At 46.4% G+C, this 12,282-nt stretch overlaps 1 protein-coding gene across 2 annotated transcripts in view; it reads right to left on the reverse strand.

Moving 5' to 3' along the window:
• Window positions 1-3,880: 3,880 nt before the first annotated feature.
• LOC149332702 (uncharacterized) overlaps window positions 3,881-12,282 on the reverse strand; it is a 34,879-nt gene continuing 26,477 nt past the window's right edge. Inside the window, exons 16-19 of one of the 2 annotated variants that reach the window (XM_089558287.1) lie at window positions 11,140-11,230; window positions 10,473-10,586; window positions 9,472-9,650; window positions 3,881-4,871 (exon numbers count right to left, since the gene is read on the reverse strand). In XM_089558287.1, coding sequence (XP_089414413.1) covers window positions 4,738-4,871; window positions 9,472-9,650; window positions 10,473-10,586; window positions 11,140-11,230 — 518 coding nt within the window. In that variant the 3' untranslated portion in view covers window positions 3,881-4,737. The remainder of the gene's footprint in view (window positions 4,872-9,471; window positions 9,651-10,472; window positions 10,587-11,139; window positions 11,231-12,282) is intronic. The other variant, XM_089558288.1, reaches the window with a different exon arrangement.

Genomic DNA, 12,282 nt, shown 5'->3' on the forward strand with positions numbered 1-12,282 from the left:
CGCGGCCGGCTACATCATTTCCTTCCTTTTTTGTATTTTTCTTTCAAAAAACCACTGCTGTTGCAGGGGAGCGGAGTGCCCTTCGCAAAGTCTGGCAACGCTCACCACCTACGTGCATATGCATATTCAATTAACACCTCCGTTGAAGCAGCCGACTGCACTCTCAGCCTTCTCCCCCAAGCGGTGCTGAAGTAGAATGCTAGAACACGTGACTAGAACTTGCAGCGCACGTCAGTTCCGCGAACTAAAGCCACTGAATGAACCAAAAGTAACGATGGTAACGACTTACTTTGAACTTTGTCGCTTTCCCGCCTTTCCCGCAACCCTGCCCGCGCTGGGAGATCTGATCCTCTCATTGGTCGAAGCATCACGGTCACGTGTTAAAGCGCGCCTTTTAACGTCACCATGTTTGCACTCATGGAGGTTTGCACTTATCCATTTCGTTCCTTCGTGACTTCATCAGACGCCGGCGCCATTCCTGGGTATGCTTCGTATTGTTTTTGCGCAACGGAGTTTTAGCAGAAAGCGTTTCGCCAGCGTTGACGGCTTTTACATGTTGCGGCGATGCCGAGCTTCTGTTGTGCTTACGGGTGCAACAACCGAGGAGACAACGGGAAACTAGTTTTCATTATTCCATCCGTGAGAAACAACGCACAGTAACGGCTGGGAAAACGTCGATAATGCACTGGATCCGCGCCTCTGTGAGCTCGTCTTTCACTGCTCAGTCGTGTGTTTTCGGAGATAAAGTGTGAAGTGCGAGCGACTGCAGTCGTCCTTCACAATAAATGACGTTCGTCGTGGTCGCAGTTTGACTGGTTCGCTTGCGGGCTCCGAAATCCGCGCATCGTGTTCTCCGAGCCCCGCCGTTCAAGCCAACGTTTTTAGATCCCTTTCAGTTTGAAAGCTGCGGTGCGCGGATTGTCGCCTTTCCGTTTCCTTCCGTGCGGTGGCGCTCGCCACGCTGTTTGCCCGACCAGCGTGGCCCTTCGCGTCTACGCCATGGTCACCGCCGCCTGATTTGGAGCAGCCAGCAGATATCAGCATGGAAGATATCAGCTGTCCTGTGCCAGTTGTTGGCAGTGACGCTTATCTTACAGTATACAAAAGCTTCAAGCAAGGGTGCTTAAAGCATCCCACCAAAAAGATGCTAGAGTTTACCAACATTGTAAACAAAGCAATCCCGATTTCTTTGAAGGAAGGTCCCGTTTTTGAAAGGGACGTTTCTTGGGAGCTGCTAGACGAGCTTGAATTGCAAAACCTTGTTCGGCTTGGATGTGCAGAGAATATGGCCACTTTTACATGCCAAGTGCTGCATTTTGTCATAGTGACACGCATCCACTTCTAGGCGAGAGACGTGAACCGTCGGCTAGAGAACAGAGAAATATTGTCATTGCAAATAAAAAAGCTCGCCTTCAAGTAGCCATTCCCTCCGTGCTTCCGACTTAGTGTGTCTGCATTTAATGCTTGTCTGTGTTCAATGAAATTAACATTCTAAAAATGAAAGTGCAGTACGCTGCTCCTGTCTGTGCTATCATTGCAAATAAAAAGCTCTTCTATAGTTATTCCCTCCCTGCATCCAGCTAAGTGTGTCTGCATTTATACTTGTGTTCTCTGAAATTGGAATTCTAAAGAACGTGCAAAATGCTGCTCGCATGTGCGGTGCTTCGTTGATAATATAGCGCGGAATTTCGTGACTGATCTAGAAGCGGAACATCGCTAGTTTTATCCTTTCATTAATGTGTCGTGCATTCTCCCGAAGAAATATTGATAGCTCTACTCCAACATACGCATATCATCAGCGCTAAAGGTCGCAAACGTGATGCGATAAAGCGCAATGCAAACGATTGGTTTTTTGCGAACTGGCATCAGCCTGCTCTTTATCTCACCCTTACTAGCCAGGTGAAACATTTCTTTAACCATGAGGCTGAAGTTTCAACGTGACAGCTCCAAAAGTACAGCAAATTTGAGTTCGACGTGTTCGCTCCCAATGTTATCGCGGATGAGAACAGGCTGTCACAGCAACTGCCAAGCGCGAGCGCTTCGGCGCCTCCGGGCCGACAGCGACAGCAGCGCCGCGTGGTGAGTGGAAGCGGACGGGGGCCGCTTTCTCGGGCGCGGCGCGGGGGAGCTTGCAAACTGAAAGGGATCTAAAAACGTTGGTTCAAGCGTCTGGCCCTGCAAGTCAAGTGTTGATCTTGCGGGCATTGCTTGGCGCATTCGTTTGGTCTAGTTGGACACCTTCGCTCACGAACTCGAGATTAAAGCAGCGGTTCGTTTTGTTTCTGCCCCCACGGGTCATGCTGCTCGCGGTGCAGGTCTAGCTTTCATGTTGAGCTCACTGCTGAACTTATTCGTTCTGGCGGGGTTGCTACTAAAGCTGGCCATTACACTACGTATGCACGTGCAGTAACGGCAGCCATCTCTTGAATACGCCATATCTGCGTATATAATATTTGAGTATGCAAGCCAGAATCTGCGTTAAACACAGTCACAGACATGCTCAAGGCCGTCGTCACGGCCGCCGTATACACGTGGAAACCTGGCTGGTTAAAACTTTTGTAACGTGGACAGGTGAAGTAAAAGGGATCCCTCATGCAGGGACGCACGCAGTGACCCGAAGCATTTACAACATCCGATCTTGTTAAAGCTGTTGTTGTACATGCATACGGCATGCAGATGTGTTAACAGTCGTGCGTTCGTTTTCAATAATCTGAAAGTTCGCACTATTTTTTTTTTTCGTGCCTTGCATCCTTCCTGATAATGTTCTGGCACACCAAATCTTACTTTATTTGTCCCGGTAGTAGAGGCTGCTGCTCGTTATGCATGACAACTATATGATGCAAGCCAGTGTCCTCTTATCAACCATTACTGCATGTGCTAGCACAAGATTACAATTACGGCCCCAAACGAACAGCATTCTAGTGAGTCACGCAGAGCTGCAGCTTCGCGCGAAGCAGTGGTTATAAAGACTTTAATGGATACCGTCAAAGAGAACAATTCATGCATAAAAATTTTTTCGATGACAACCGAGTAACAGGCACGCAACTAGGTCATCGTATTCGCCAATCTACAGGTGAATACCTCCACAGGTATTGCAACGCTAGCCTGTGACGTATCTGAGGCAGAGTCACTTCGAAACAATCGACAAGCTTTCCTGCATTAAAAAATATAAATCAAGACAAGTGGGCAGACACGTCCTGAACGGCTCAACTGACTGAACTCCACTTTGACAGTAGAATATATCAAGGAACCATTGCACCTCCATTGGTTCATATGATGGTCAAATGATGGTCAAACAACCCCCCAAGGTGGAGTAAATTTGTAATAAAGGAGCAAATTACTCTTTGGCATCCACCCAAGCGCAGCCATACAGCTACAAAGGAAAGCTATACAGCTTCTACAGAAACTTCAAAGAATAATTTGCCCTGGTTCCCGTACTGCTACGAATTTTTCATTCTGCATATGTGGGATTTAACCTATTATGCTATTGTGTCATACCCTTAGTGTGGAGCCTAAAAGTTCCCTCCAATTTTTTTTTTGTTCTCGTAGCTATAACAACAATAACAATAAAATAACAATAACAATTGCTTACAATAACAACTAAAAATGTTATATTTTTGTTATTTACCTCTTCTGACTATCAAGTGTGCGTGCATTAATTTTGAATATTGTGATTGAACTGTGAGCTTTCTGCGAGTTTTTTTTTGGTTGTTGTTGTTCTATCGCTGCCTGCTTTGTAGGGGGGCTGCGGGCTTCAGTCAAGTCGCTTGTTGTCAAGCGGCTTTTATCTGCAGTCTCCCCTATCACTGATGGAAATAAACAAATTATTATTATTATTATTATTATTATTATTATTATTATTATTATTATTATTATAACATTTAGCTATTGCTTGTTCACCTGGCTTGAAATTATCAATTGGAAGAAATCACAAGATTCAGTAGTCTGGTAATAATGAGAAAAACAAAAGCAATCAGCTGTTATTGCAAATACTGCGCATTTACAAAAGTGAGCAATGAAAACACGCACTACTTTATAAGGATGATCAACAGTGTAAAGTTTATTTAAATACAGCAGCACGCTTGCCTTACATTCATAAAACACGGCATATCAGTGCCGATCACTCTAGCTGCATTATCATAGTCTAAAGGCCACAGATCTACACAGTTATATGACTATGGCCAGGAGTGGTCCCTCTATAGAGTTATGTACAAATAAGGTACAATACATATGCAAGTTAGCTACAAGGGCTGAAAAACAAAATGGAATGGAGGTTTGTATACAAGGCACCAAGTGTCATATTTGTAAATAGGGAGGCACTTGCGCATTATTTTGCTCACTAAACTTACGTCCAAACATTACGTCGATGTACAAGTACAGCTTGTTTGAGCAATTACAAGCTGGCTGACAGAACTGTAAAATGTTCTGAACAATTGCTTAGGCTGGAAACATGCAATACAGGACAAGCCTAAATGTGCTACACACATAAAACAGACAGTAAGTATTGTTGACATAATATTGCACAATTCTTATGGCTTCGTTGTCCCATCAAAATTCACGCCTATGCTATCCAGTCAGCTAATTGCAGCAAGGCAATGCTCTGTAGCTTTCATTATGCCTCTCAAAAAAGCACCATGTACTGGGTGAAGTCCGGAAGACTTGATGGTCTTCAGTGGAAGCAGTAAGGTTTGCAAAGCATGCCAAAAGACGAGATTTCTTCACCACTGTGCATGGTTGTTATGCAGTGGCCTGTTTTTTGCCACAAGTGCACGGGCAGGTGCAAGACACGTTGGCAGCGGCCATGGCCATGATTTCCAGCTCTTCAAGTTCGTCTTCAAACATCATCACCAAGATGTCTTCTACCCTCCTCTCTGAAAAGGGACAGACATATTTCGTAACAGTTTTCATTCCATGTCCAAGCCTTAGACAAATTCGAAAGGCAGGTGTGGTGCAGACACACATCAGGGATGTCATTGCGGTGTCCAGACAGCCTCATTTATTCATGAAATGGAATGTGCACATGCAAGCAGAACCGGTGGTGCCATCTAGGCAACATTAGCACAACTACAGTAAAAGCTCGTTAATTCGAACTTCACGGGACCGGGAAAAACGTTCGAATTATCCGATGTTCGAATTATCGAATGGCCGCGAAAAAACCGACAAGAACCATTTGCATTACGGTGTATGTAGGGTATTTACTCGCGTAACGAACCCACTTACATAATGAACCCACCCACCCCCGATTTTTGCCTAAGAATCTGAAAAAAAAAAAAAAAGCGTCAGTCGTTAACGCTTCCCTCCGTTCGGCACCGTCACGGCCCACAACGCATTTCTTGGCGGCGCGCCAAGATGCTGCGCAGAGATAACATCACTTTTGACGTTAGCTCCAGCAAGGGGGAAGCGAACTTTGGCAGAGTGCCAGCGCTTGTTCGGTTGTGCAAGCCTCGTTTTCAGCACCGGCACGCCCCCCCCCCCCCCCCCCCCCCCCCCCCAACGCATTTCTTGGCGGCGCGCCAAGATGCTGCGCAGAGATAACATCACTTTTGACGTTAGCTCCAGCAAGGGGGAAGCGAACTTTGGCAGAGTGCCAGCGCTTGTTCGGTTGTGCAAGCCTCGTTTTCAGCACCGGCACGCCCCCCCCCCCAACGCATTTCTTGGCGGCGCGCCAAGATGCTACGCAGCGATAACATCACTTTTGACGTTAGCTCCAGCAAGGGGGAAGCAAACTTTGGCAGAGTGCCAGCGCTTGTGCCGGGGTGGGGGGGGTCTCGTTCGCGGCTGAGCGCGTGCTTCCGTTGGCGATCGACCGATGGGTGGAAGCATGGACGACACTCGCAAAGAAAAAAAAAGTTTTTCGCTCGTAATTTGTAGCGCCCGTCCGAAGTCATAGCCTTCATGGGCGTTGGCTGGGACCGCGCTGACAGTGCTTATCCGTATTTTCGAATTAACAGGGCTCGAATTTACGAGCATTTAGTTGCGAGTTCCGGAGGTTGCGCGGAAAAGAGGGTAGGCAGCCGCCAGCGCGGTTGCCAACCCCCTTCCCTCCGGTGCCGTCCCGCCGGCCACCGCGCCAGTGATGGCGCCATTTAAGCTTTACCCACTCTTCCAAGGTTTTATCTAGTTCCATCTTCTGTCCCCGTTTAGGACATACGCAGCCTCTAACTATGCGGAGGAGGTGCTTTTTTTTTTTTTTTTGGCCACATGCTGTGTGCCAAGCCGCCCAGACGCGGTGGCGCGTAGTTCGAATTATCCGTAACGGAACCGACTCGCTTTCGAATTAATGGGCTTTTTTATACACAGATCTCTATGGAGCTTGGCCGGACCAAGTAGTGTAGTTCGAATTATCCGAAAATTCGAATTATCGAGTTTTGAATTAACGAGCTTTCACTGTATACCATTGACCTTCGAAATATACGAGTGATTATGTGTGGTTTGCTCGCCCACCGAACAACACTTGCAACAAAACGTGATGGCTTGTCTGAGATCACACGATAAAGTGTAGATCCATGGATGTCGCGGGATTGCAAAACTGGAGAGTGGGGAAGACACGGGACCTTTGAGAAAGGGAACCATGATCACCCACACAACAAGTAAAAAAGTGGGACGTGCGCTTCTGCCAGAGCAGGCGGCAGGGTGCATCACCCTGTGGCAGCAGTCTCGCGAAAGCAAAGAGTCCTTAGGTATTTTGTCTGCGACTGCAATTGATTTCATGGGCACTCGAAAAAACAAAATAAAAGTGAAAATGAAGTTTTCCAGAATTCTCTGTAGTGCACCTTTAATGCTCACATAACAAAAGAGATTACTGAGTGCTAATATGAAGCATTGTAAAGTGGCCATTGCATGCAGATACTTCCTTACTGAAGGCGTGATGTCAGTGGTCAAATATCCGAGGGGCAAGGGTGCAACACATAGCTGGCAAAACGCAACAGGACAGTTCACAAAGCAGCAACCTGAACTGCAACTCATGCGGGACTATCCCTCCCTCCCACGCTCCCTCGGGATGCCTGAAGACAAAGCACCGGTTATGGAATGCCACCCCAAACACAGCGTTCACGACGACCTGTAGCCCACTTACCTCTCATATCAAAATGGTGTCGTAAACCAGAAACCGCGTAAACGAAAGCATGCCACAAGAATATGCCCTAAGCGGTTGAGCGGGCTGGCTTAGAGACCAATGTTTCTGTCGCACGCTTTTTCTTATCCTCGGTAGCTTGAGATACATAGTTTCGAGATTCTAACCACTTTAACAAATGAAAAAGCGGTCTCCAAAATAACCGCAGCAGCTAGTGCTCATGGGCCGCAACTATCCTCTGTATGCCGGGCTGTTACCATGTGCGTCGCATGTATTATCGTAGCGATCTAAAATAAGCACATTGCTGCCTGTCAGGTCCACGGCAAGCTGTCCACTGAATCATGGCACGAGGCAATGACAAGCTGCGTGGTGCGGCACTTTGTTTTCAGACCCGGGAGCATTAAAGCCCCTAAATAAACTAAAAGTAGCGACATCTCCTCCCTCCTCCTCCTATGCCGGCGCTCCTTCTCTCGGCTTCTCCCGGGCGCCGACGGTGGCGGCACCTAGGCCGGGAGCAGCTAGCAGACGATCCCAACCGTCGCCTTTTGGCGCCCGGCAGACCGCGCGCTCGAATGAGTTTTGTGTTGCGTTTTCTGCCTTGGCTTCGGTCAAAATGACATCATGAAATGAGAGATTGAAAAATCAGTTACTGTAATAACTGCCCAGACCAACGTTGCACTGCTTTATAGAAACTTTTTGTTCTTCGATCGCTTTGACTGCGGAGCACACGTTGGAAGTGGCGCGCGCGAGTGAGTTCGCGGCACTAGAGTGACTACCATCGCTCGACGAGTGGCTTTCTCGTTGCTCGCGCTTTGGCGCGCAGCGGACCGCACGCCTGCATGATTTTTGTTGCATTTTCTGCCTCAAATTCGGCCGCATTGAGATCTTGGCGTGGGAGATACAAGGCACGAAAAAAAAATATAGAGCGTGACCTTTCATAACTGAAAAAAGAATACACAAGTGTTAACACGTCACCACTCCGCATTAAAGGCCATGAGGAGCTTTTCCAGTGTCGAACTTTGGAAATGGTCTGGATCATTGCGTGCGCCCCTGCGTTAGCAATTCATTTGACACCACCTATCCACATTACATAGCTCCACGCAGCGTGATTTTCGCAGGAATTCGCGGCAGCGACGACGGCCTAAACCCAAAATGTCTGAAACTATATTTTACAGAGGTCCTTGCTTGCATTCTCAAGTATTATCCACGCAGATATCGAGTATTCAAGCGACAGGTGCGTTAATGTGCCTAGGCACAGTAACTCCCGATTTCGGTTTAGAACCCGGCTTGAAGAATACGTTCAGCAATGCGCGCAACATGAAAGCTTGACCTTAATCGCAAGCAGCATGAGCAGCAGGAGCTTCAACAGCAAGTACCACACCTTTGGTGTCGAGTTCGTGAGAGAAGGAGTGCAACTGTAACAAAACAAATACGTCTAGAGATGCGTTCAAGATGAAACCTAGACCTGCACCGCGTGCAGCATGAGCAGAGTAGGCTCAAACAGCGAGTACCGCCCCTTTAGTATCGAGTTCGTGAGCCCAGGAGTCCAGCTGCAGCGACACAAATACGGCAAGCAGTGCGCGCAACATCAAGCCTGGACCTGCATAGCGAGCAACGTAAACGGCGTGGCTCAAACAACATGCGAACGAGCCTGCGAACGAGCCCGACTGCAACCAAGCCGACACGCCGCGCAATGCCAGCAACATTAAACCTGCACTTCAGCACGGCTTTCGTACCCGCTAGCGAACGAGCCTGTTTAAAATCATGCCAAACGGCATTTAGTGCGAAGACAGACTGCAGCCGCTGGCGCTTCACTCCAAATCATCCGAAAAAACACGACTGCTAACTGAAAAACGACCACAGAAAACGAAGCGCGACTCCCAGCCCCGGCAATGGCGCCGGCGTCTGCTGCGGAGCCAAAAAGCGCGCGCTAACACGTGACTACGGCGCCTCGGCCAATGGGAGGCTCAATTCTCCTGCGGAGCGCCAGGAGAGGAGGAGTGTCGGAAAGTTCAAAGCTTTTCGCTACTTTTGTTTCATTGAGGGGCTTTAGGGAGCATGCTGCGGTGGCTCTCGATGGCCGTCAGCGCATTGATTTTATGCACAGGTTTTTGCTGCATGCTTGGCAGTCGATGCTATATGAGGAAAGGGCAAGTTAACTCACGTGATATGTGTATGATAATGCCGCTTGGAAATGTTGCAATGTTACGCCGTGAGCTTAGATGAACTCGTAATATCTGAATGCTTGGTGGGTTCGAATAGTAAATACTATCAGCAAACTATTAGAGGTTTCGAATATTCGCATGGCCATATTAGCAACCCTTTTATTGCTTTAACAGGTGCGGCTGGTAGTTTGAAGATTTGAGGATGAAGGTGTAAAAATGAACAAGGAGACTCACTCTTCATGATGTGAAACCTGCTAGTCACACTGTCAGACATATCAGGAACATTTGGATTCCTTGCGGTGTCCGACTTGTCTAAGCTGTCCTCGAGGACATTATGGTCAGAGTCAACATGCATCGAAGGGAACTGTGGCTGGTCCCCATCCCCATTCTTGGAGCTCTTCTTGCGTGAGTGCCTAGAACAAATGACAAACACTAAGAGACCAAACTCATCATTTCGTACGGGGAGGATAATGCTATATATTTTCACCTCGAATGCATCACAGGCAGAACTTTAATGGCTTGTAAACAAAAGACTTGCATACTTCAAAGACTTAGCAGGTGTTGAGTAGTACATATGCATTAGTGCTATCAAAAATGTACTTGGCCCCCTTGTCAAGGGGGAGACCATGGAAACAAACTGCGGTATGAAGAGACAGTAAAATGATAAAATGCTGAGCCTTTACAGACTCTTGGTGTAACCGTGTCAACGTATTTAATATGCAGTGAGCATGTTGAGTACTTGCACAAGAAAGTCTCCACTGTCAGTGATATTTTTGAGTTGAAAAGCCAAGGTTATCCCATACAATTCTAGCTGCCGCGGTGGCTCAGTGGTTATAGTGCTCTTCTGCTGGCCTGAAAGACGCGGGTTCGATCCCAGCCGCAGTGGTCGAATTTAAATGGAGCCGAAATTCTAGAGGCCCGTGTGCTGTGCGATGTCAGTGCACGTTAAAGAACCCCAGGTGGTCGATACTTCCGGAGCCCTTCACAACGGCGTCCTTCATAGCCTGAGTCACTTCGGGACGTTAAACCCCCCTGAAACCAATCGTACAATTCTCTGGAATTCTATTCTGTACAAAACTGCGGCATTGTTTGGTCAACTGCTCTGTCCCTTAAATGGTCTGTGAGCATGAGGATCATGTTTATTCTGTTTATGCCCATGTTTATTGTTGCAACAGATAGAAGTGCAATGGTGAGACAGCTTTTATGACAAAGAGGACTGCAAAAAAAAAACTCACTTTCCAAACTTAAGCCCCATCTCTCCAATCTTGGTTTCTACAGCACTTTCAAGCTTTGTCATGTCAAGTGTGTACTCCAGCAAGAAAGCCTCGAGCACAAATGCAGTGAAGATGCTAGACAAAGAGAAAGAAAAGTCAGACACCCATTTAGGTGGCACAAACACTCTTGTCACATTGCAAAGCACTCAGGGTGAAACTCCCATATGGGATTACTAATCCCATATGGGACCCGCCTGACCAAATACATACCACAACAAAGTAAAGCTACATAGCTTTCTCAGCATCTTTGTAGCTGAAGAAAAAAAATTTCCTAGTCCAGGGCATGAACTCTGGACCACCGCTTGTCTGGTGCAGTTACTCTGCTAACTAGACTAATTAGTGCAGCCAATGAATAATTCCTCCCTCTACTCCAACCTGTAACTACTTTCACCTTTGGAAAAAGCAGGTGCTTACATCACCTTGGAGAGAGTCTACCTCACGTACATTACCCAGCAAACCAAAAACCTCTCAGAGACGTCTAACTAGACGTCTCTGAGAGGTTTTTGGTTTGCTGGATAAGGACAGTAGATCCCTACTGCACCTTGGGGGAGTCCATTAGATACACTGTACTATGATAAAATTCCAGAGGTTCAATCTCCAAAAAAGACAAAGCCGAAAGCAAACTCACTTCAATACGATGACGACACATGACAAGTGGAACAGCAAAAAATAGAGCCGGGCAGCTTTGCTTGTGACGTGCACGAAACCCTCCGTCAGAAGTGAGACTTGAGTTAAGGAAATTTCTTTTACCCAAATAGCTGAAGGAACTGCACACTTGCTGGATCTCTAAATTTAAGCAAAGGTTTGCCTCACGCAAGCAAACGATGCTTGCATGCTGGCACCTGCTAAAAGAGAGAGGCAAAACAAAAGCAACGTGTGGTGTAAAGTGCCAGAAGAAATGGAATGCAAGCCATCTTCACACACTAATATCATTGTACGATACAAAAGGCTTAACATTGATACTTTGTAATAAGGCAGTAAATTATTTCTGAGCACCCAAGTATTGTGTTCCCTTTTTAAAAATTTACTCCACATTGGGGCTTAACACTGATACTTTGTAATAAGGCAGTAAATTATTTCTGAGCACCCAAGTATTGTGTTCCCTTTTTACAAATTTACTCCACATTGGGGCTTAACACTGATACTTTGGGGCTTAACACTGATACAAAAGGCTTAACACTGATACTTTGTAATAAGGCAGTAAATTATTTCTGAGCACCCAAGTATTGTGTTCCCTTTTTAAAAATTTACTCCACATTGGGGCTTAACACTGATACTTTGTAATAAGGCAGTAAATTATTTCTGAGCACCCAAGTATTGTGTTCCCTTTTTACAAATTTACTCCACATTGGGGCTTAACACTGATACTTTGGGGCTTAACACTGATACAAAAGGCTTAACACTGATACTTTGTAATAAGGCAGTAAATTATTTCTGAGCACCCAAGTATTGTGTTCCCTTTTTACAAATTTACTCCACATTGGGGATTTCCCCTTAACATAATTCACTTTTTTTCCACAAAGCACCTCTCCTTTATTCATTAAATTCTCTCTCTCTCTTTTCGCAAAGCAGATTCCAAAGCAGACACATTTCTATTGAAGAGTACATTAGTTAATTTTGTGTGACGGGTTTCACTTTCTGAAGAGGAATGTGCCAAATAACGCTCAAACATTATTAGTAGAAACGAAATAAATTAATGCATCACTTGTTTTCATTTACCCGCCAGCAGCTCTTTGCACACGCTATAACATTCTGATCTTGAAATATACCA

The sequence above is a fragment of the Amblyomma mixtum genome, chromosome 8 (assembly GCF_055824585.1).
Source record: "Amblyomma mixtum isolate Tamu chromosome 8, ASM5582458v1, whole genome shotgun sequence".
Taxonomy (NCBI): domain Eukaryota; kingdom Metazoa; phylum Arthropoda; class Arachnida; order Ixodida; family Ixodidae; genus Amblyomma; species Amblyomma mixtum.